The sequence below is a fragment of the Aricia agestis genome, chromosome Z, assembly GCF_905147365.1.
Source record: "Aricia agestis chromosome Z, ilAriAges1.1, whole genome shotgun sequence".
NCBI classification, from domain to species: domain Eukaryota; kingdom Metazoa; phylum Arthropoda; class Insecta; order Lepidoptera; family Lycaenidae; genus Aricia; species Aricia agestis.
This window is the reverse complement of record NC_056428.1, coordinates 14,651,078-14,677,045: the sequence shown is the minus strand read 5'-3', so window position 1 is coordinate 14,677,045 and position 25,968 is coordinate 14,651,078. Positions and strand designations below refer to the sequence as shown.

Genomic DNA, 25,968 nt, shown 5'->3' with positions numbered 1-25,968 from the left:
CATTTTATATTTTTTGTTTTGTGAGGTTTATTTCCTATGATTTATTTTAATGGAGTATTTTTTTATCTTGTTTCACAAAATTAATGTTAATCAAATTCGATTTACATTTCAGTTTTAAAAGCTATCTTTGTGAGTTTTTCATATCAATGAACACACGTCTGGTCGTAATATGGATTTTAACTGTAGTTTGTAAGTTTATTTAGAAGAAAGAAAAAATATATTATGCAAGTGTTATACGATAAAGTTTTTTTACAAAAATATTATTTAGTATCTAATAATATTCATCAGGGAAGAATATAATAGAAATATCGTATCCTATTTGAGTTTCTGTCTCTGAACAGCTTGGCTTGTTATAAACAGCATTGGCCTCTGGTTTTACCTCTTTCACAACTTCTTTGGATGTGGTTAAAGGAATAATAAGAGTTGCCAAAGTAATTTCGGGAGTATTAGTCGTAGACACAGTAGGTTTATAATCTTCTGTGCTCAGCTCTGTTAGCTCGGTGGTTGTGGGTACATCTGATTCTGTAGTCGATTCTGAAGTAAAGTTATCTGCAGTTGTTTGTATTATAGTTTCGGTGGATGTTGTAATAATTTCGCCATTATCATTTACTGGAATACCATCCTGGTTGACAAACTCTGAAAGAGAGGATTGTAAATTGAAAATCATATTAGTATATACGGTATATTTGCTATACAGTATAGTTTAAGTCAAATCGAGGAATCATATAGGTGTGTTATATAGTATACACAGATGATTTCTCGATTTGACCGATATGGCCCAGTGATGCCAGATTGGGGGGAATCCCCCCAAATTTGGGGTTTTTTTTTAGGTGATGGGGGGAAAATTGGGGGGAACAATTTTTTGGGGGGATTGTTGGAGGAAAAAGTCTGGGAACAGACGGCGAAATCTAAGTACTATGGTCCCGTTTTCACCCTTTGGTTACGACTTACGGAACCATAAAAATGATCAAGGAGCTCGCGAAGATGCTGATTCTGTAAAGATTGGACGCTATTGCAGAAATAGTGTACATTCATCGTATCCATTTGTGAAATTCCCATTTATAATGAACAAAAATTTTCTTTTATAATTTGTGGGGGGATTTTTCTTGAAATCCCGAATTTTGGGGGGATTTCGGGGAACACTTGGGGAGAAACCGAGTTGGCCATCTGGCAACACTGATATGGCCTAAAAGTAACAAAATGGTTAAGCCCTGCTTTTTTAAAGTTATGATGCATTGAAGAATTAATATAACATATCTGAATCTGACGTTAATAACTTTTTGACACTGCATGTTGTACTTAGCTTTTTTACGTGAATATATTTTGATGTTGTTTGTGGTATTAATCTCACAAAAAGAGAGAGACAAACTTTTATCTTACCTGTGACTGTCCACTCGCCGTCGTCTTGTCTGTAACCTAATCCGTTGTAGATCACGTACGTCCAAAAATATACTTTATCTCCCAGTTGAAGTTTCGCATTTGGGTCTAAGAACGTCCATCTACCATTCTTAGGTACATTTATGTCTCTTGACCATTGTCCTCCTTCAAGACCATCCATTTCTTCGTTAAGTTTTCCATGAAATGCGAATAGTGTGAAACCCTCATCTGTGGATGATGTTAATTTTAGTTGGAGCCAAAATTTGCCTACTTTCATATTACAATTATTATTGTACTTATCTGGCAATCTATATCTTAAATATTCTAAATACAGTGTGAGCAGTTTTCATTTAGCGCTTAGAATAAAAAGCTCAATGACCGTTACCGCGTCGTTTCGCCGAGTATAGTATTTAAAATTATTAGGTCCTTACATAATATTAAATTGGCGTTTTGTAAGGGGGGAATATAAAGTCGATTTCTTTTGTAAAATATAATAATTAATTAATCAAAGTTATCCTATATATATAAACCACTGTTATCGATGCAATTTTTCCATCTTAAGGGTAGTTCGTAAATCCCTTTACTAAAAAAAAACGAAGGGACGAAAGTCAATAAATTCTTTGAATGCGGTTTGGACTGCCACATCACACACGTACAATTTTTTTCCTTGTAGGAAGTTATACAAATTCCGAAAAAAATGGTAATCTGTTGGAACAAGGTGCGGGGAGTAGGTACGGTGGATGTCGCAGACATTTCAATTGCAGCTCCTCCAGTTTTGCGGCCGTCTGTTGTGCAGTGTGTGGTTTAGCGTTGTCCTAAAGCAGCAGTGGCGTAGAGCGATTGACCAGCCTTGGTTGTTTAGCAGCTAGTTCTTTCATCATGGTTTGCAGTTGCTGACAATAGATATCGTCCGTAACTGTTTGGCCAGATTTTAGAAAGCTGTAGTGAACGGCACCAAACACTCACAAGTAACTTTTTCTGAGTCAATTTTCGCTAAGGGCAGGATTTGGCTGATTCTCCAGGGGACATCCATTGCGACGAACGCTTTCGATTATCGTAAAGGATCCATTTTTCATCACAAGTAATGATCCGATTTAAAATCCCTTCATTATTGTGTCTGTTGAGCAATGTAACGCAGCAGTCGACGAGTGTTTTCTGGTTTGCTTCACTCAATTCGTGTAAATTTATACGTGGGAGAGCCATGCTTCGGCACGGATGGGCCGGCTTGACCGGATAAATACCACGTTCTCACAGAAAACCGGCGTGAAACAGCGCTTGCGCTGTGTTTCGCCGAGTGAGTGAGTTTACCGGAGGCCCAATCCCCTACCCTATTCCCTTTCCTACCCTCCCCTATTCCCTTCCCTTCCCTTCCCTACCCTCCCCTATTACCCTATTCCCTCTTAAAAGGCCGGCAACGCACATGCAGCTCTTCTGATGCTGCGAGTGTCCATGGGCGACGGAAGTTGCTTTCCATCAGGTGACCCGTTTGCTCGTTTGCCCCCTTATTTCATAAAAAAAAATCATGAGGTTTGAAGTTTTTTATCTTCCCAACCTGCTTCAAGTGGATTAATGCAGTTTTATCACTTACACCGAAGCTTCCTGCTAACTCTAAAGTGGTTTGCGATAGATCCGCTTCCACAATAACCTTCAATTCTTCATTATTCATTTTGGTCTCGGGTCATCCACGGGGCTTGTTCTGAAGGTCAAAATTTCCAGAACGAAAACGTTGGAACAAAAACCGTAACGTGTTTTCTTTTGCGACACCAGCGCCATACACATTGTTAATTCTTCGAGCTGTTTCTGCAGCTCGTGCCACGGCCGTAGAACTCATATTCGTAAATAAAGCGATATTTCAATTTTTCCATTTTGCGATATGAACGACTCCAAAGAAAAAATAATCAAGAAAGAACCAATTGCTAAATGAATATATAAATTTGAATTTGGAATTCTTAACCAAAGAGGAGATATTTGAGATCAAAGTGGAGGCGTACAACAAGACGCCAATTTCATATGTAAGGACATAATAATATACTACGCAACAAGTGGCAAAATAGACAACATAATATTATACAGTGTGTAACAAAAATAAGTGATAATACTTTAGGGTGTGTACGTGTTCCTTGTAGAGAGTTCACTGTGAAAGAAGCAGCTCTGAAAGACGAATTTTTTTTACAGTGAACTCTCTACAAGGAACACCCTAAAGTATTATCACTTATTTTGTAACCTAACCTAACCTACTCAACGTACAAAAATATAATATTTCGAATTTTCTAATAATATTCTTATAACAATAAAGGCAACATAATCTGTGCATCAGATAATATGGCCTTTACAAGACTTTGAGAACAATCACGTTTCTGGTTCTATTGCAATATTTTACCTCTGCTGAAAACGTGTTGTATGTATGTTGTACAAATTATAATTCTAAAATCAAAGAGCCTTTGTCGAAACTTTATGACGACTCAGAACAGGTATTGAATTGATTTAATATTTTTTGTATAAATATTTTCGTGTTTCTTGACGTCACCAATCACAGAGCAATTATGATTTATCATGGGTCTTTAAATATATCCTAGAGACATAAAAGTACAAATCTCCTTTTTAAGGATTATTGTACTTTTGATGTTGGTAATCGATGATTAGACAAGAGTATTGTAATGGAATTACAAATTTATTTAAATAAAACCAAAGTTGCATTGATAAATTCTATTCTGTATCTTCGTAATAAAATATTTTGTTATATGTAATCAAATTCAGAAACACGTTATTTTCCTACTCGTACTAGGAATTAATTAAATGATCAAGCAAATTACAATTGCAATTACATCTAACAGTGATGCCGTCTTTAAACAGAAATGGCTCTAAAAATACCTGGAATGGATACTCTAAGTCCCGTTGGATAGATCGCTTCGAGCTTTGCCTGAGGCACTTCGTAGCAATGAACTCCAACAAACAAAGTAAACAACAAAAACAACATGATTAACAAGTCGGTACCGCGACAGATACTCACAAACTAAGGACAAGATCACAAGTAACTAACTTATATCTGTACATCAAATATGCAAATTTTAAACAAGTTATGCATGTATTTAAACGTAAAAAAAATATAAAAATACATAATTTATGATTTTGAAATATTTATTGCTTTAGAATAAGGTAAATCGGGGGACTTGCGACCAAGTACTAGTATTCGTTTACTAATTACTTTTAAATATCGTAGACAAACATGATCTCTGTCTATACAAACAAGGATATTAATTTTTTGTTGTGTAACTTATTAAAGCAACATTTAAGGAGCACTGCTATATAATAAGATCTCGTAGTAGCCGCTGTTTAGTCGTCTCTGAAGCGAATGTCTATTCCTGAGTTCATTTCAGTAGTTGTAGTTGTATTAGCTTCTGTTGGTGCTACTGTTACTGGTGTGGTCTTTCCATCTGCGTCAACAGGATTACCAGCTTCGTCGACATAACCTGGAAAGTCAAAAACTATATTAACTTTAGTAACTTCCACACTCAGGGACATTTAATGATGATTAAACTTCGATTTAATGAAGAGTTTGACAGATAATGTATGAGGCTTACGTCAAAATCTTCATTTAAATACATTTTAAGTGATTAATATTCGTCTTTGAGTGCGGAAGTAACATATAAACTGCAAAGTATTACAATAGGAAGTTCTGTTATTTAGCTGTCGATAGTAATAATAATGGTCGGTTTTCCTTATAGTGTGTATTATAATTATTTATGATTGATATTTGTGGTGGCGATGGCGGTCACAAAACTGCCAGTCATTTTGGCTTACCACAGTTGCAGTATTATAAAATTAAATACTACAATATCTAATAATCGTACAGTAATTATTATATTGTGTTAATAATCATTTAAAATTAACTTGAACCATGTCCTTCAAATTAAATTTACGCAATACAGACAAGGTACAACAAAATGAGTTTAAATGAGTAAAATAAACTAGTTTAAATGTAGGCCAAAAAATTCAAGATTTTTTTAATAAAAAAATGGTTGTTGTGCCTCACTCGACATAGATAGGTATAGTGCGTCGCGGACTTTTTGTAGTTATTTATAAGATCCTACAACTAATTGGAACATTTTATGGTTATTTCTTTTATAGTTACGCATACGCAAAATGAGTAACTTTTCTGGTAATTTTTTACACCTTGTGTCCGAAAAACCCAAATATCTTACGGAAACCTATTTTTTCCAAAATAAAATTTAGCCTATGTTACTCGTGGATAACGTAGCTTTCGAATGGTGAAATTTGTCCAGTAGTTTTTGAGCCTATTCATTACAATTATACAAACAAAGTTTTCCTCTTTATAATATTGGTGTAGATAAAATATTACTATGTGTTTGATTTTCTTTCTCACCTGTTACTGTCCATTCTCCATTATCCTCTCTATATCCAAGTCCATTATATATAACATACGTCCAGTAGTATATTTTATCACCTACTTTTAGTTTGGCGTCCTTATCTCTGAAAGTCCACCGGCCACCTTTAGGTTTGGTGATATCTTTCGACCAATGTCCTGCTTCCAGTCCGTCCATTTCTTCATTTTTCTTCCCGTGAAACGCAAATAATGAAAATCCGTCATCTGCGAAAGAAACAATACTTAATTAAATATTATTATTTTTTTAACAAAAAAATTAAAACCGACTTCCAACCAACTTAAATGAACTAAAAAGTATTAAAAGAGTAAGATTTATTTAATACTTTTTAGTTCATTTAAATAAGTAATATTATTGTTTTTAATTGGAAGTCGATTTTAATTTTTTGTTAAATAATAATTTCACTCTTTTTAGATATTTATTTATAAGGCTTTCTGTTAAGGCTAATGTGTACTTAGTAATAGTAGTTTATTCTACATCAGAATTAAAACATCATTAATGCTATTATTACCTATAAAATAATGTTGATCGGAAAATCTTAAATAAAATGATATTTTAATATATTAAGTGTTAAGAGGAAACGCTAATACAGTAAAATTTTAACGAAGAAACTATTGCCATCACGCTTCACCCTGCGCCCTAGGTACCTACTTGATTTTTTTCACAAAATCCTTAATTATATGTTTACTATAATATTTAATAAGAATATTTATATAAAATAAAAAAATAAAGGGAGCTCCCGCCTCCCATAAAAAAAACACAATTTATGGCCTAATTTTGCTCTATAATGGTGCGGAACCCTTCGTGCGCGAGTCCGACTCGCACTTGACCGATTTTTTTAAATATGAAAGGGCTTTCTCTTCCCCTTCCTAGATATAATGCTGTTGTTATTTTTAAGTTAAGTGTTTGCTAGCTAGTTTTATACAAATTTTTAAAAATCTACTAAGTACTTAATTTTGATTTTCTCAAAAACCTATTATCAGAAATGACACAAAATTTAAAAATAACCTAATAAGACATCACTCAATCCATGTGCAAAAAATCAGAAACTTTAGTATTTTTTGAAACTTAATACCTCAAATCAAGATCTAGTCCCGCATAACACAATGCGGGACTAGATCTTGTTTTGAGATATAAGATATACATTGTCTTTTCATGCGATGGCCAAGTCGATCTTTTTGTTTAAAACGTAAAAGATTTTAAATACTGCTTTGATAATAACTTACGTAATAACTTAAGACAGAAGGTCCCTTATGTAGGGACTGAATAAATAGACTTGGTATTACAGTTGCGGGACTTGGTTTTTTTCGGGATGTTTTTGATGGCATATGGTTTTCTCTATGCAAAGGGCAGCGAAAATTTATCTTTGCTAATTAGCTAGATCGGGCCCTGACCTTAAGTTAGTCTTATCAAAGTCATGTTTACGTTTACAACAGGAAAATGAGCGATATAATAATACCATAGAATTCTAATCATTCTAATCATACAATATATTGCTCAATTTCCTTTACAAATTACAACATCATTTGTTTAAGTATATTAAATATGTACCCAGATATTTTGCAAGATTCACTTGAATACGGGATTTTCCCGAAGTACTAAGATTTCAAATGTTGGTGATTAAAAATATTTTAAAAAATATTTAGCCAGTGACCAATACTATTATAGCTATAACGCTATCAGTGAATCAGATGATATAATTAAGTATAAGTTTTAGGGCCTGTTTCACCACTTTCTGATAAAGTGCCGAATAGGCTATTCACAACTTATTTGACAGATTCTCCATACTCTATCTGTCAAGTTAAGTGATGGATACCCTATCCGGCACTTACCAGGAAGTAGTAAAACATGCCCTTAGACTAAACAGCTCCTAAAAAGTAAGGAGACATTATATTATTTTGTTTGTTTTGTTACCGATTTTGTTTCGCGGATTTTTCAGATGGACTAGTGTTGAACCGTGAACGAGTGGTAGATTTTTTATTCACAAAAAACCTTGTTAAGTTATAGAAGGGGAAAATTATTTTAAACGATATACCTATATAATTTTGTTTTTCATGAGTTTTAGATTTTTTCTTACCTGGTATTGAGACTCTTAGTCCTTTGGGGTATATAGCCTCTAGCATCGCACTTGGCACTTCTAAGCCATTCGCCCCAATTAAATATAAACATGATATTAGCACACAAGTATACATTCTCACACAACACTATGACACAATTTATGGCCACTGTCCACTACACACTAAACTATTAATACCTACTACAGATCACTAAATATCTACAGCGTAATTTATACTACAAAGTTAACTTCATATCGATAGATTACACGCAATATATTATTCATACTGTGTTAACCGCAAGTTCAATTTTAAACTCTAAGGACCGATTTCACGATTTACAATATAAACGACGTTTTATAAAACTTTTTTCCAAAACATGGCTTATGCGTAAAACGTCGATATTGTTTTAAACAGGTACTGTATATTATAGTTAAGTTCACAACTCTTTATAGCCTGTTCTTGTTTTTATTTAAGGCTCCTTTTTCAAATTTTTACTCAATATATCGTATAATTTATTGAGTAAAACCGGCCAAGTGCGTGTTGGGCCACGCGTTATACAGGGTTCCGTAATCCGTAGTACCGCTAGTTTTTTTTAGGATTCCGTACCCAAAGGGTGAAAACGGGACCTTATTACTAAGACTTCTATGTCTGTCCGTCTGTCTGTCTGTCTGTCTGTGTGTCTCCAGGCTGTAACTCAAGAACCGCTATAGCTAGACTTATGAAATTTTCACAGATAGTGTATATCTATTGCCGCTATAACAACAAATACTGAAAACAAAATAAATATTTAAGGGGGCTCCCATACAACAAACGTGATTTTTTAGCTATTTTTTGCTCGTAATCAATAACGGCAATACACAGGCACTTGAAATATTCACGAAATACTCTATAATTGTATTCGCACTTTAATTGTTTATAATAAAATTTACATAATTGAAATAATTAAAGGGGGCTCCCATACAAAAAAACACAATTTTCAGTATTTTTTGCTCTATTGTGGTACGGAACCCTTCGTGTACGAGTCCAACTCGCACTTGGCCGATTATTTAATGTTTGTATGGTCAATGAATGTACGTTTATAACGTGTTTTACACTACCAAGTACTAACAACATCATCTCAGTTACTTTCAAAGGAATTTGAACGAAAAGTTCCTTTATACTTCGCCGAATACATTTTTTTTGGTTAATCGACTATTACTCAATAGTTTATGAAGTCTTCTTAACCGTGATAGTTTTCCTTTTAAATTCAGAACATTTCCTACTCCCGTGAAATTTTTCACATTTCCAGAAGCAACCGTTTAGCTGGTAGAAGGGGGGACACTGGCCTCTTAACGATTTTTTCCACCTTGATGTGTAGGGAAGGTACCATAAAAATATTTAAAATATCGATTTCATGTACCATTTTGTCAAAATCATTAATTACAGCTTTGTAGGTTTGTAATTTCTGAGCAAAACCGCGGACAGACAGACAGACGGACAGACGGATGGACAGACCCAAACTATAAAGGTTCCTTGTTGACTGTGGAACCCTTAAAATTGACAATTCTTCGCCTCCTTTCCAATAAGTAATAAAAGTAAACATGACATTTCACAGTGTACGGGGAAGACGAAAAATCATAAATTTTCTTTTTTCTTCAATTTTGAATGGGCGTTATAGAGTAGAACACCCGCGTGTCAATTCGCAATAGTTTTTATTCTACGAGCTACCAAAGTTTAGCGATTTTTTGCGGCCCGGAAGCGAAAAATCCATAATATATCTCCAAAATGTTTACGTTATTAATAAAATTTTGTGTTCCACCTGAAAGCCTATTAAATAAGGTATATTTCAAACTTTTTTCCTGATCCGCCGTATCGATATTTTACCTACAATAAAATAGTTTTCATTTTTAGGTTTTTATTTTTTTAATCCAAAACCAAACAAAAAATGCAATCGAAAATATCGACAAATTAAAGGTATACAAGCATTCTATACGCACAAAAAAAAAAACACCTGTAAGATCCGTTTACTACCACTGCTAAATCAATTTATTTAATTTACAAACTTAATTGTCAACAGGGTGTTCTACTCCTGCATTCATAATATTAAAGCCTATTCAAAATTGAAGAAAATAAAAAAAATACGATTTTTCGTCTCCTCCGTACACTGTGCATTTGTCTATACTAGATGTATAGACAAAAGATAGGTAAATATGTGTTATTCAACGCAAACCACGCGAAACGTAAATGACTCAGGCAAAATTTAATCAACGATTAACTTTAGTGTAGACTGGTACAAGCCGGCCTTGAGCTATAAATCATTATTTCTTGGTGGGTTTTTTTGCAGGGGACTATTTTGTACCCATAGTTGTTTTACGTTATCTGTCGGTTATTTTTTGAATAGGTAATAATTTTTCAGGGATTTTCGATCGGCTTTCCTAAAATTGACATATTATGGGAATGGGAATGAAAATAATTACTTAACTTAAAACCAATTTGATAATAGTTTGGATAATCTTAATTTGAAATTCTCTTTGATATTTGAAAAATTAAGCACACTGTATGACCCGGTATCTCCCTAACTTACCCTAGACAAAAAAGTGGTAAGTTACTAACTTACTTTAAAAACTCCTATACACGCACACTTTTCTGTTCCTAAAAAAATATTTTAATCTTGTATTTTTTTACTTGATAAGTCTATACCACAGAATAGATAATAGTACAAGTATCTATACTTAACGTTTCACGTAATTCTACTGACGCTGTTGTTTAATTGCGTATGCAATAAGGAAAATAGTACTTTGCACTTGGGAAAAGAGCTTTAACTGTAAATTATCTGCTCTGTTTGCTCCAGGGCAAAATCCCTTAGCTACTCATTAATTCATAGTAAATAAGATAAATTTCCCTATGAACAATTATGTTATAATAAACCTGCTTTCCAAAAAAATAACTCGGTGTACCACAAGGCAATAATTTTGGTCCGTCGTTGGTGTTTAGGGTTCCGTACTCAAAGGGTAAAAACGGAACCCTATTACTGAGACTTCGATGTCTGTCCGTCTGACTCCAGACTGTAACTCAATAACCGCTATAGCTAGTGGTCTGAAGTTTTCACAGATTGTGTATTTCTGTTGCCGCTATAACAAAAAATACTAAAACCAAAATAAAATTAATATTTAAGGGGGGCTCCCATACTACAAACGTTATTTTTTGGCCTTTTTTTTCTCGTAATCAATAATGACAACATCCTTAGCTATAATTATTTAAGTAGTCCAACTCGCACTTGGCCGATTTTTAGTATGAAAACTAGATATATTATAATACAAGTAAAAGGTCATCATAATATTGCTAACAATGTGTTGACCATATTTTGTGTAGGTATATCCAATTTTCATACTAAAAAGTATATTTTTGATTGCACCCTCTCTAGATATTAAAATAGCAGAATATGCAAATTTAATGAAAAATTTTAGGAATCTCCAAAAAAGAAAAAAGTACTTATGTAAGTAAGTATTCATTTTTTTTTATTTCTAGATACGCATCATAGTACGTAAAGTAAGTACATTAAATGAAATTAAACTTATTTAATTTTTTTTTATACGTAAGCAATCAAATATTTTTCTAAATGATCAGTGGTAAGATTGTGTCTACGATCATTTATATTTTTTAAATATTTTTGTAAATAGAAAAGGTTCGCTCCACATATTAGGTGGAACGACTTTGTAGTAGGCGAGCGCGACGTCCTTCTATCTCTCTCATTTTATTATCGCATTGATAACAAAATGAGAACAAAATTTATCTGTACTTACTTACCTAATTTTCATACTAAAAATATATTTTTTGATCACACACTCTCTAAAGAGTAGTATTATATTAGATTTTATATTATCATTCTCTTATCAAAATACTAAAAACTTACTAAATGGCGTAAAATAGTATTAAAGAATTCTCCATGCAGCTTTCATAACAAAGCCTAAAGCCCGTCACAGACTTAGCTATAATATATATCAATATACCGTACTATTATATAATTATATTATAGTAGCTACCAGAAATATATATTATAGCTGAGTGTGCGGTCACGCGAAAATTTGTATAGAAAATATATAGTAATATGCCTAGCTATAAAAATATTAACATATATTATAGCTAAGTCTATGATGGGCTTAACATAACCTAACCTATCCTATCCCTAGGGCCTAGACCAGTTATAGTAAAAATACATAGTACGCAAAAATCCCAAAAATATGGTAACAATAGCTTATTAAAAACTCGTTTGTTGTATGAGGTATTGCAATATTATTAGTTCAGGCCTTTAGGTGTAGAGAGGTTGTCGCATGTCACGTTTATGTTAATTTAATAAATCAGAGCGAGATGGTTGCGTTATTTATATTTACTGTTTATTATTGTGTGATACAAGGTGCAAGTTATGAGGTGCCAAAAGCAAAAATTGAAGCCATTTACCCAAAAGGTCTGAAGGTTTCTTTACCTGGTAAGTATTATAAATAATAATTGATGATTTATGACGAAAATAAAAATATTACATACGTTTCTAATAATGCTTTTTAATAAAGTTCATGATTATATTTATACTAAGAAATTTACATAAAATTATTAAATCATTTAAACAGATAAGACCGTTTATTACCAGCTAAAGAGAGTGAGCCATTTTGAGATGAAAGCTGATTGCACCATTTACCGGTAATTTCATTAAATGCCTGTCGGGGTTCAGAGTTTTTATCCTTTATCTTACATAAATCCAAAAACAGAAGTATTTCTAAGCAATTAGCACCTTAAAGTGACTTCTTAGCTGTGGGGATTTCGAGGCGAGGAAAACCACAAATATTAGTAGACAGAAAAAAAAAGAAAAAATCAGCCAAGTACGAGTTGGAATAGCGCAAAGGGTTCCGTACTCTATAATAGAGCAAAACTAGGTAAAATGTGTTTTATTTTGTATGGGATAATAATTAGTAATTATTATTTATTTTGTTTAAATATTATTAATAATTATTAAACACAAATGAGTATTTTGTGAACATTTCAAGTGCCTATCTACTGCCATTATAGATATTGAGCAAAAAATAGCAAAAAAATTACGTTCGTTGTATGGGAACGAAAAAAAAATAAGTATTAAATAAATATTTAATTTATTTTGTTTTTAGTATTTATTGTTAAAGTGACAACAGATATACATATTCTGTGAAAATTTCAGAAATTTAGATACAGCCATTCTTGAGATACAGGCTGGAGACAGACAGACGGACAGACAGACATCGAAGTGTTAGTAATAGGATCCTGTTTTTTACACTTTGGATACGGAACCCTAACAAGTGTATAATTGCACGACCACGAAGAGTTAAGCTTAGGCCAAACCTACGCGAACGCGAACAGGCGTCTGCGAAGCGGAGCGTCAAGTTGTCAAATGTGTGTTTTGTATAATACAAAAAACACATTTGACAACCTGACGCTCCGCTTCGCAGACGCCTGTTCGCGTAGGTTTGGCCTAAGCTTTACTGGTCGACAGTTTTTAAGCATCTTTGGGTGTAATGACGCAATGATCGATAAAAAATATACTTAAATAATTATTGTCATCACGTTGACCTCTTGTAAAAATATTACCACTACCTAGGTGAACATATTGTTTGTAGTGAACGAATTTATTTAATTATCAAGAACAAATATAAATAATGTAAAGGTACTTGGCACAATAGACGTATTCTGTCTACTCTGTACTTGGCTACTAAATGAACCACCGGATTGTGTCTCTTCCTTTTTTGGGTTCTAATGCTAGGACATACTAATTTTACGGACTTTTTACTACAAATAATAATGTTTGACAGATGATGGCTACTCACTTTTCGCTTTCCACGGAAAGCTTAACGAAGAAATGGACGGTCTTGAAGCTGGTGATTGGTCAAGAGACATTATTAAAGCTAAACATGGCAGATGGACATTCACAGATAAAAATGCCAAATTAAAAATAGGAGACAAAATATACTATTGGACTTATGTTATAAAAAATGGACTTGGATACCGAGAAGACGATGGAGAATTTACAGTAACAGGTGAGATATTAGGAGAGTATAATAAGATTGACAATTTTATGTCTGAATCTCTTAAGGATAGATTAAGGTTACACAGTGAGAACAGCTGATGTGACAGCAGTTAAGTAGCTGACTGTGCCTGTGTCTACAAAATACGTTTTTTTTTTACATAACCTTTCACTGCTTGAGTGTCACCTGTAGCCATTATTGCTGTGTCATCTGCAAAGGTCTCAATGGTGCTGTTTTCTATTTTTGGAATATCTGAAGTGTAAAGTAGGTACAGGACCGGGCCTAGGACACTTCCTTGAGGTACTCCAGCTTTTATATGTGTCAGCTCTGAGTATGCTTCATCTTGTCTTACCATAAGCATTCTTCTCACTAGGTAAGACTCTAGGATATCAGCAAACTGTTTTGGGAGGAGTTTCCGAATTTTTTAATTAGTCCCTCATGCCAAACCTTATCAAAAGCCTGCGCAACGTCCAAAAACACTGTTGTGGAGACTTTATTTTCCTCTAGTGCTTTTTATATTACTGCAGTTATTCTGTTAACTTGGTCAGTCGTAGAGTGTTTTTCTCTAAAGCCAAATTGATAGTCTGGAATCAATTTTCTTTCTTCTAGTACAGGTTTTAAACGTTTTTGGAGAAGCTTCTCAAATAGTTTAGATATAATAGGTAATAGAGATAATACGAATACGAATAATAAAAACTATTTATTATTCGTAGGCCTGTGTACTCGCACGAAAGCAGCTCGACTCGCCTCCCTAGGTCACAACTCACACCATGTACGCTGCTAACGTCGTAGTAGACGGTAAAGTCCCAGTGACATCGCCTAGACGAGTTGTATCTGTGGTGAGGAAAGGCGAGTGAAAACAAAAAATATTATAAGTAGTTTTTTTTATGAAATAAGGGGGCAAACGAGCAAACGGGTTACCTGATGGAAAGCAACTTCCGTCGCCAATGGACACTAGAGCTGAAGAGCTGCAGGTGCGTTTCCTGCCTTTTAAGAGGGAATAGGGTAATAGGGGAGGGTAGGGAAGGGGAGGGTAGGGAAGGGAATAGGGTAGGGGATTGGGCCTCCGGTAAACTCACTCACTCGGCGAAACACAGCGCAAGCGCTGTTTCACGCCGGTTTTCTGTGAGAACGTGGTATTTCTCCGATCGAGCCGGCCCATTCGTGCCAAAGCATGGCTCTCCCACGTTATAGTAACTTGCACCCAAGCAACTGACCCACTCGCACATGAAAGTAACTCGTATGATGCGATCACACGGTGCAAGTTGCTGCACACAGCAACTAAATAGGCCAGCTCGCATGTCATCTCGCGCCATTAACCCAGGCATTCGTTATTATTTATTAACAATTGAAGATCCATTGCAAGAAAGTAACAGCAGCAAATAGTGATTTAAAAATAATATTTTTTACTAATTTTGACAGACAGTTTTTAGATAAAGTAGACCACTTACCTCCAATAAACAATAATGGAGGTCAGTGAAGTAGACACACATTACACAGTGACAGTTTTAAATAATAATAATAAGCAATTTCTTATTTCAGGATATGTTGACAAAGCTGGAAATCCAATAGCGCCTATAAATATAGACGTACCATCACAGGCCGCGATAAAATCTGACACATCACCACATTGTCCTACAATTACTTCCTCATACGTAACGAAACCTGCTTCGCTCGATGTCACTACAAATCTGCCGAACATATTGAAACCGATACCACCAGAATTGCTACCAACTGCAGCATCTCCTATAGCTCCACCTATAAATGTGCCACCGAACTGTGTATTAGTATGTCATCCACCTGGCACCGTTATTAATACTGACCCAGGAACGATATTCCCAGATGCTTATAAAGAAATGGATGTAGACGCGATTATCAAAGAGATTTTTGAACCTACCAAACCAAAAATTGAGGAATTTCAGCCGGAGCCTTCTAAGAATGTGCAAATCGATCTGATTGTTCAACACGGTGAACACCCTATCAAAGGACCTCCTCCGAACCCATTAAGATTACCAGGTATCCAATCAACACACCAACAATTATCCAAAGATACAAAGAAAGTGCCTCAACGTAATTTAAGCAAAAATGAACATTTGCCTGTATCAGAACCTTCTAAGAATTATATTTTAGTCAAAGGTCCTCCTCCAAATCCACTAAGAATACCAAGTATCCAATCAACAGACCAAAAATTAGATACAGACGACACAAAGAAAGTGCCGCAACCAAATTTAAGCAATTATGAACCTTTGCACGCACCAGACCCTTCTAAGAATGTGCAAATCGATCTGATTATTCAACGTCCTCTCAAAGGACCTCCTCCTAACCCACTAAGAATACAAAACCTCAGTATTCAATTAACAGACCAACAGTTATTTAAAGACGACACAAAAATAGTGCCTCAACCATATTTAAGCAAAAATGAACCTTCGCCCGTACCAGAGCCTTCTAAGAATGTGCAAATCGATATGATTGTTCAACACCCTGTCAAAGGTCCTCCTCCAAATCCACTAAGAATACCAAGTATCCATTCAACAGACCAACAGTTATTTGAAGACGACACAAAAAAAGTGCCTCAACCAAATTTAAGCAAAAATGAACCTTCAGGTGTTCAAACAAATGCAGCTAATACACAGAAGCCACACACAACGTATATTGAAGAAAACGAGATGAAAAATGTAACCTGTGATCCTTCTATATCAAAAACATCTACTTCTGATATTATCTGCAAAGGCCAGTTGATATTCGATGAAGAATTTAGCACTAATTATAAAGACAATAATAAATGGACACCTGAAATAAAATTTCCGAGCGAGCCAGTAAGTGCTTTGAGTTTATGTTTTCCTTAATAATAATAATGATTACTTTACTACTGTTCCTTACTGTTTCTCATTTGGAGTTATAGCTCTACCGACTATAATTTCTAAGCCTTACTTCTGCAACGTTAATTCCTTTTAACAAGGTATTTAATACACAAAAACATTTTTAATTTTGGTATATTACAGGAAAACGCATTTAACGTGTATCTTGACGAAGGCAACATCCAAATGGACGATGGAAAGTTGCTAATAAAACCTACTACTTTAGAATCAAAATACGGACTGGGATTCTTAACGCATTCTTTGGACTTAAATGCTATGTAAATATGTTTTTTTTTTTTGCTAAATACTCCTCTAATATTGTACCCTAATTTTACACTCTAATTTTATAGTCTATGTACTCGTCTCGTGATTGTCCATCACCGACGTCGCAGAGGGTGCTACTAGCACACACAGTAAATAATCTGACCAAAATTCCACATGTTGCCCAGTGCCCACGTCAAATTAGAATATTAATTAGCAGAAACAGTGTCAAAAGTCGAAAAAAACTTTTTGTTTACTATCTACGTTGCACTGGTGCAGTCTCTAGCCTGAAAACATTGCAGTATTAATATATCCTTCAAAAATTACCTATATATTTTACATTTACGTTGCATGTTACAAAGTTATTAAGTTATATTTTAAAAATAATTCAATTCCAGGTGCACGGGTAAAATTAACACTTCAGAATGCATCCGTAGTGCTTCAGGCCCTCAAATTCTTCCACCAACTATCACAGGGAAGATCACAACAAAGAACAGCTTTAGTTTTAGGTATGGACGTATTGAAATCCGAGCAAAAATGCCTTTGGGCACTTGGCTTGTTCCTGGTAAGTATTGCAAGACTGTCAAACCTTACTTCATTACTAATGTCACAGAATATATGGCTGCTGTTAAGCATTAGTGTTTCATTCCACATAAAATCGGAATTTGAGTTAATAATGCAGTTTTGTTGTTTATAACATAAGGTTTACGACAGTGAAATCCATTTTTTTGAAAACCAACTGTAGCATATTCTAGAGTACAAAAATGGCTAATGCTTATTCCTGTAAGTGAGGTTTTGTATAAAGCATTTATGTACTATGTTTCTAAAATGATTTGCGCTTAAACCGCTGAACGGATTTTGATAAAATTTTGTATGCAGATACTTTTTTTATGACAATTAAAATGACATTAGATACTTTTTTCCCGGAAAATGTACGGTTCCCGCGCAGTCAACAAAAATGAATTTGGCTTATGATATCGATATAGAGTACATGTAGATATTACGTAAGGTTTTGGAGAAGGACATAGGATAATATTTTTTATCATGGAAAATGTTCGGTTTTCACGCAATAAACTTTATTAAATTAATAAAGTTTATTGCGTGAAAACCGAACATTTTCCATTCCATTCCATTTAATCAAATTCGGTTCAGCATTTAAACTGCTGAACCGATTTTGATTAAATTTAGTTAATGTAGAAATAATTAGTTTATCACGTGGAGAGTTGGGCAAAAAGTAATTAATAATTTTAATCAGATTACAAGTTAATCAGATTGATGAAGTAATTGTTGTGCATCTGAAATTACCCGTAAGTTAATTAGTTAATAATATGTATAAAATGTATTGTAATTTTAGTTTGCAATTAGATTTATAATTTAATTAGACTAACGAGTATCTATATATTAATACGTGAGCCAAAAACTTTGTATCCCTTTTGACAAAAAATGGGGAAACGTAGGTGAATGAAATTTTGCACAGTTATAGTTTTTAAGGTGAAGGAGTGCATCGAGCTAATATTATTTTGAAATTATGTTTTTATCATACATTTTTTAACAAATAAAACATTACACACACTACAACACACACACTAGGAAAAATGACAGATTTTTGAGTGACAAGCCTATACATACGAATTATACTCTTTTATTTATGGTTGAAGTCAGTTGACAACAAGGTGACAAATTGAAAATGGATTATATTTTTTTTAGAATCTTAAATATTATAAGACAATGCTTACACGGCCAGTCTGAGATCAGCTGAGTCCCAGAGATAAGAGTTGAAAAAAATATGATAAAGTCATTTTTTTTTTACAAAATGTAGGTTGTAGTAGTCCTAATGTCGTTAAAACTAAGGTCGAATTTCGACCATTGGGCGATCTCTAGTTTCAATAATTATGCCCAATGTCCAGTGCTGGTAATTATAATAAATAAAAACCGGCCAAGTGCGAGTTGGACTCGCCCATGAAGGGTTCCGCAGCAGCAATAAGGTTAATTTCTATGAAATAAAAAGGTTTTTGATTTATTTTTATATTTCAGTTGATTTAATGAAAGGTAAATTAAGGTTTACCATTTATGACGTATAAAAAAACTACCTGCTAGATCTCGTTGAAACCAATTTTCGTTGGTAGTTTTTATAGTAATGAACATCATATATTTTTTTTTAGAATTATCATGCCCCTACTTTAGAAGTAAGAGGGGGGGGGGGCACATTTTACAACATTGGAAGAGTCTCTCTCGCAAACTATTCAGGTTACAAAGAAATTATATTAGAAACCTCAATATGATTTTTGAAGACCTATCCATATATTATACCTCACACGAATAGGTTAGACAAAAAAAATTATCTATAAGGGTTCCGTTTTTTGCCATTTGGCTACGGAAAACTCCCACACCGGTTTCGGTGGCGGTGGCCGGTTTCAATAAAACCAGGCCAGTTACGCAGGAGTAATATCATAGTGCCCAAGTGTGTGCGCAATACATAAGAGCTCTCTGCGGGAAGTGCGGGAAGGGAAGAAGAAGCGGGAACTCTCTGTCTTTTCCCGAGACATAACGTATATCTGCATACCTAATATCATCAAAATCCATTGTAGCGGTATAAGCAGAAATCATTTTATTTAACGCCTGGGAACCGTACATTTCTCCGAGATAAAAAGGATCCTATGGCCTTTTCCGGGTCTCAAAGTATCTCCATACCAAGTTTTATCAAAATTTGTTTAGCGGCTTAGGCGCAAAATAGGAAACTTTATAAAGCGGTAACCGTACATTTTTCTAGGACAATAATTATCTTATATCCTTTCACGAGAGTCAAAGTATGTGCACACCAATTTTCATCAAAATCGGTTTATCATACGGGTACCGTACCTTTTTCCCGGATGTAAAGTACCCTATGTCCTTTCCCGACACATAACGTACCTACATACCAAATATCATTGAAATCCATGTAGCGGTATAAGCAGAAATCATTTTTATTGAATGCCTCGGAACCGTACATTTTTTCGGAATAAAAAGGATCCTATGTCCTTTTCAGGGACTCAAAGTATCTCCATACGACAGTATATATTAAGTCTATGCTCCATACCAAATTTCGGAAAAATCGGTTCAGCGGTGTGGGCGTGAGTCGTGACGAGGTAATTTTATATAATAGGACATTAATGTCATATGTAATAAGCCCTATAGCAATATAGCATTAACCATTTTTATACTTTTTCTCTTAAAAACGAATGTAAAATTTATTTATTTTATCATAATCATAATCTACGCATTTCAAAAAAAAAATGATACCGCACAATTTTTTTGCTTAAAATAAGCAGAAAATAAAGATTATTCCAAAAAAACTCAAAACGCCGATTACTCAAAACTAGTCCGATGTGGGATGACACACCAATGCTTAACAGCATCCAATTTATTATATTAGTTGCTAATGTCTAATATTATAAATGCGAAAGTTTCTGTTAGCTCGTCACGCCCAAATCGCTGAACCGATTTCGCTGTTTGTTATGGAGATAAAGTCCCGGGGAAGGATATAGGATACTTTTTATTCCAGAAGAATGTAGGTCCGGTTACACGTAATATATTTTGGCGCAACGGAATTGCGGGCGTCATCTAGTTAGTTATTACCCGTGGTTACTACAGAAATGTAAATATATGATATTGAATGTACCGTAACTTCTTGGTGGAAATTCATGTTTCACAGTAATAATATACACTTTTCAGTTTTCATGCACTTTTCCCACTTTTATTATCATAATTGTTAATTAATAAAAGTGGAAAAGTGCATGAAAAGTGTATTAAGTATATTATTACTGTGAGAAAATTAAATCTCATAGTTTGTTAAGTATGTCTGTTACCAACAACCAACTAGCAAAAACACAATGTTTTTGTAAATTTTGTAGTCATATTAATAAATAATAAATTTCTTTAAAGCGTTAAGAGGAGTCCACACCGCCGTTTTTCCATACAAACGGTATGGGGATACCGTGTTTCCTCCCTGGCCTGTAGAGTTATGATTTTTTTCCTGAATATCTATGGCCACTATTAGCATGCCCCTATGTTTTCTTTTTTTTCATAATTTTATTATTAAAAAAGATAAGAACGTCCAAAAACCCAAAAAAATGGCAAGATTTTCCTCTGTGTTCAAACACCCAGAAAACAAAACTGGCTAAAATATACAAAATAAATAAACATAGGAACACAGCTCAAGCCTTGCTTTAATTCTTAATGACAAAAGTACTTAAATCGGTTAAGTTTTGGAGAAGGAATCAGCGGACAACGAATCGAAGATTTTCTGTTCATTTATTAGAACTTTTGTCGTGTTGTTTCTTTCGCGCTCTGCGGTGGGAGACTTGAGATTGGTGAGACAGCAATGCATTTTCAAATACCTATTTTCAATTACTCTCGCCCCTGGTGTATCCTCTTAAGTGGTAACAAACAGACACACTTTGCTCATACTTTGGATAAATATTTGTAAACTGAACCTATGGATTTAGTTTCTTGTAATAATTAATGCTTTGCGCTCGACTTGGCGATTCACTACCTACCATTTTTAAAACTTGACCGGTTGCAATTACAAAAGCGGTATAAAATAAATAAAATAATGTTATAAAGTAAAAAAACAGACCGACATCGGTCAACCCGCTTGAATGCTATGACGCAAGGGACAGACGTTCACACACAAACACACATACAGACTGACAGACACATCAAATTATAACACCTCTCTTTTTTGGTCGCAACTCAGAGGTTAAATAACCTGCCCAATATACCATCGAATAATTCGGATTGTTTGTATAGCGCAGTGATTAAACACATTTACATGAACAAATTTGAATCCAAATCAATTTGGTTCGGCCTTCACTTGTGGTTTTGGCGTTATTGGATTAATTAATCCCAGGTATTGGTCAGTGGATGTCGGTAGCCTCGGCATTCGAATGTTATTCCTATTTATAGAAAGGGGTTGAATAATTGTTTGGGGAAATATAGAAATTGTATTTTCATTACACTGTATTATTTTTATACATTTTGTAGATGCAAATTATAAATATTGCTAACTTCATTATTAGTATCGATGAAATATTAACGGAAACTTCATTGAAATAGCTTAGGAATAAAAAGTAATCCTATATCTGGACTCAAATTATATCCACACCACATCAAAATAGATTCCGTGGTTTAAGAGTGAATAACTAATAAGTAACATAAACTCAATTTCGCAAAAATATAATTCGTATGATGCCATGTCCTTAAAAGTTCTACTTTTTCTATTATAATTTCCACAGAACAATAAAAACAGATAATTTTCATATAAAAAACAACAAAGATTGTGTGAAATTGCGCAAAATTCTATTTTGCGCATTTCTTTTGTTTTTGTCAATCTGTAATACATTTTATTTCATATGCAAATATTATTAATAACAAATATTTTTTACATCATTACTAAATTCTAATGATTTCCTTTCCAGAGTTGCAACTCGAGTCTCGTGATAACGTCTATGGATCCGAAAATTATCAGTCTGGTCTGATGAGAGTGGGCTGCGTAAGAGGAAACCTAAACCTGTCTAAATATTTGTACGGAGGACCCATATTGTACCCTTCATATCCACTCAGGTTAGTCGGCCCTTCTTGAATAAATTATATCTGGTTTCTGAGGTATTTTAACAGGAGTTTACCTATATATTATAGTCCTCTAGCGCTTTGGCCGCTCTAACCAATCGGCTAATATGCTTTTGAAAATATTTACAGATCTTGTCAAAATAAAACTTAGAAACCGGACATTAAACACACCAAGACTCGAGTTAAAACCAAACAAGTTGAATTTTTTATATTTGTATTTTGTTCTATTAAAAATCATCCTATCCTTCTTCGGACCCAAAATCAAAGTTTAGAAGTAACAGACAGACAGATATTATAATCTTTAATGAAAAAAAAAACATACTTCACCATAATACTATCAGCTATCAATTTAAAGAAGGCCTGCAGTGTTGGCTTTCTTCCAATAACTTAGGTAATAGACGGTAATAGATATTAAATACTACTGCAAGCAGCATTCAATTTTGATGAAACTAATTTATACTTTAATCTGGACATTTAGCAAGATTTGTTTAATATTAGATACATACGAACCTGCGATTTCAAACTTGCTTCGCTCCTTGTATCGACATAAACTAAAGGAACTCCCTAATCAAAATCAAATTTGTTTTATTTCTGAATAAATAAATTTAAAATACTTTAAAAATATTTTCAAAATGTCTACATGGTGCCTACCACCGGTTCGGGAACTAGCCCGGCGAGAAGAAGCGGCGTAAGAAACTCGCACGGGGCCCACTTTTTACCAAAAAAGTGAGAAAAAATACTCTTTTTAAAATAAAGTTTACAATTAAATAATAGTAGAACAGGGATACAGACAGTAGCGGCGTTAGGGGGGGCGGCACTGGGCAACGGCCCAGGGCGCCGCATAAAAAGGGGCGCTGAAGGCAGACAAAAGGGGTGCCAAATTTTTTCAGCACTATCAGCATCGTGGGCGCCGAAGAAATCTCGTCCAGGGTGCTGGTAGTGCAAAAACGGGCCCTGGGTACAGGAATTAATTATTTGACAACTTAATGCTTTAAAATCGTTCGCTTTATCGCTCGAATCAACCCTAATGGGTCTGTTGATCGATGGCTATTTTGACTGTGGTTAAATGAAATATTAAAGGTATGTTTTAAAGGCGTATCCGAATATTTCGTGCCCATTAATGTTACCAAATATTGTCACAAAATAATCGCTGTCTATTAATAATGACATGTTTTTTTAGATCGAGATATTTAAAGGTGACACAGGGCTTCGATCATTTCAGCAAGACTTTCCATAACTACACCCTAGTTTGGACACCAGGTGAGAATGTTTAAAAAGTTTTTATATTGTGGTCATATAGGAAGTAAGTAGTGGAATGGAATGGGTTTCTTCTTTAGTCTAACACCTTTAGGGTCTAGGCTCTATACAGAGTGTAACAAAACTATCCGCCGTACTCAGAGACATTTAATTATAATTAACCATCAATTTAATGAAGAGTTTGACAGATAATGTATGTGGCTTATGTTAAAATTTGGAATTAATTACATTTAAGTAATAAATGTTCCACTCTGAGTCAGTGACGTATTAACCCTTAATCAATTGCCTAGGGCATCACATCTTAGGGGGGCACCAGAGGAAGCCCAAAAAATCCGTCCTTAGGGCAGCACTCTTTTACGTCACCAAAAACCACACCAAAATAGTTTCTAGGAAAAAAACTAAGTTTTTTAGGCGGTACAGGTTTAGACCGATTTAGTTGACGTACGGAGAGGGGGCCCACCTAAGGACATGGATTGCTTAGGGCATCAAGTAGTCTTAATCCGTCACTGCTCTGAGTGCGGCAGTAAGTTATAATACTTGAAGGTATGCATGTGTCCCATGCACATAATATGTTAGAGTTTACTGTGAAAATAGCAGCTCTGAAACTAGACACTGCTGAAATTAATAATAATATACTTAAATTAATACCAACTTCATCTTATTACTACCTACTTATCGAGGTAGTTTTTTTTTTCTTTTTAAATTTACAATAAAATAATAACTAATAATCTTAGATTAATTGGTCTCCGTGCGCTACGAAGCACCAATCATTAATCTAAGCTAATAATATTACCTATTATTATAGACAAAATCTCAATGTACGTGGACGGCGAGAATTACGGGGAGGTCCAACCGGATGGTAGTTTCTACGAGGACGCCAGCAAATTCAACGTCACATTACCTACAAAATGGCGGGAAGGAACCAAAATGGCGCCATTTGATGAAATGGTAATTATTATCTTAGGATAAAACTAGGATATAATAATATGAAGTAATGCTGTTAAGACTTGGGTACTGAATTGAGATACAGTCTGAGATCGAAGTGCAAATAGGTCACTCTTATATTCTTACATTTACAATTCCAGAGCTAAGGTAAAAAACGGTTATGATGGTGCTTTAAAAACTCACACTACAGAAAATCCGTAGCATTCCTAGCTGGAATTTTCAAAGGTGTCCAAAACACTTAGGTTGCACCATTACCAACACCAACACGAGACATGAATGGAAGAGGAGCGTGTCACTAAAAAGGCATAATATTCCTTGTATGTCCGATCGGGAGTATTCGGGAGACGACCATCGGCCATCCACGGTACGGTTGTGGAGTCTGATCTGCGCGATCTTCAAGTCACAGAGTGCCAAGAAACTGCGCGATCGCGACAAGTGGCGCAAACTCGTGTCGCATGCCAAGATCCACTTTGGGTTGCTGAGCCATTGTAGTTTAGTTGGTTGGTTGCCCAATAAGGATGGCTGGCAATAATGGGATAGTTTTTTCTAAGTATAACTTTGTTCTAGTTCTACATCTCCCTCGGCCTGAGCGTCGGTGGTCACCGCGAGTACCCTGAGTCCGTCAGCAAGCCCTGGAGTAACGCCTCTTCTAGAGCCATGTTCGACTTCTGGATCACCAATCCCCTGTGGCTAAACACCTGGTACCAGGAGACCAGCAGCCTGCAGGTGGACTACGTTAGAGTATACGCTTTATAGAATAATAAATGGAACCAGTATAATAAACTTTGGATATTTTTATTTTCTACTAACGCCCGCAACTCCGTTGCACCGAAATTCGTTTATCGCGCGGGAACCGTGCATTTTTCCCATATCCTTTCCCAAGCCTCAAAGTATCTGCAAACCCACCAAAATCGGTTCTGCGGTAAACCGCGTGAAAAGGTGACAGACTGACAGACAGACAGACTCACTCTTGCATTTATAATTTTTGTAAGGATGTAAATTTCTCTCAAAATTCTCATAAAGTTTATTTTAATTGGTTAGAATAACACTTCTAGAATTGTCATTTATAATGGCTACCACTGGTTCGGGAACTAACCAGGCGAGGATGAACCGACTTTTATTCCCGCCCAGAAAATATGAAGTGTTAAAATGTCAAGATAAGAATGGGAATTCCAGT

General features: G+C 34.7%; 2 protein-coding genes across 5 annotated transcripts in view; one reads left to right on the top strand and one right to left on the bottom strand.

The window, feature by feature from the left end:
* The window catches only part of LOC121738351, a 40,232-nt gene extending 14,657 nt beyond the window's left edge, over positions 1–25,575 (top strand). Inside the window, exons 9-19 of the mRNA XM_042130336.1 lie at positions 4,231–4,334; positions 12,099–12,302; positions 13,651–13,875; positions 15,406–15,671; positions 15,747–16,679; positions 16,866–16,999; positions 17,381–17,547; positions 22,439–22,583; positions 23,770–23,849; positions 24,652–24,794; positions 25,359–25,575. Coding sequence (XP_041986270.1) covers positions 4,231–4,334; positions 12,099–12,302; positions 13,651–13,875; positions 15,406–15,671; positions 15,747–16,679; positions 16,866–16,999; positions 17,381–17,547; positions 22,439–22,583; positions 23,770–23,849; positions 24,652–24,794; positions 25,359–25,547 — 2,590 coding nt within the window. The 3' untranslated portion in view covers positions 25,548–25,575. The remainder of the gene's footprint in view (positions 1–4,230; positions 4,335–12,098; positions 12,303–13,650; positions 13,876–15,405; positions 15,672–15,746; positions 16,680–16,865; positions 17,000–17,380; positions 17,548–22,438; positions 22,584–23,769; positions 23,850–24,651; positions 24,795–25,358) is intronic.
* Positions 33–8,049, bottom strand: LOC121738484 (beta-1,3-glucan-binding protein 1-like). 4 transcript variants are annotated; one of them, XM_042130556.1, is made up of 5 exons: positions 7,858–8,046; positions 5,762–5,986; positions 4,249–4,862; positions 1,381–1,605; positions 38–636 (listed from the first exon to the last, which is right to left on the bottom strand). In XM_042130556.1, exons 3-5 carry the CDS (start codon positions 4,352–4,354, stop codon positions 272–274), a joined length of 696 nt encoding a protein of 231 aa, XP_041986490.1. In that variant the 5' UTR covers positions 4,355–4,862; positions 5,762–5,986; positions 7,858–8,046; the 3' UTR covers positions 38–271. The 4 variants fall into 4 exon arrangements, with proteins under 4 accessions (XP_041986488.1, XP_041986490.1, XP_041986489.1 ...); XM_042130555.1 differs by having other exon boundaries at positions 4,249–4,847; positions 7,858–8,045; XM_042130554.1 differs by lacking the exons at positions 4,249–4,862; positions 5,762–5,986 and having other exon boundaries at positions 33–636; positions 7,858–8,049.
* Positions 25,576–25,968: the final 393 nt, after the last annotated feature.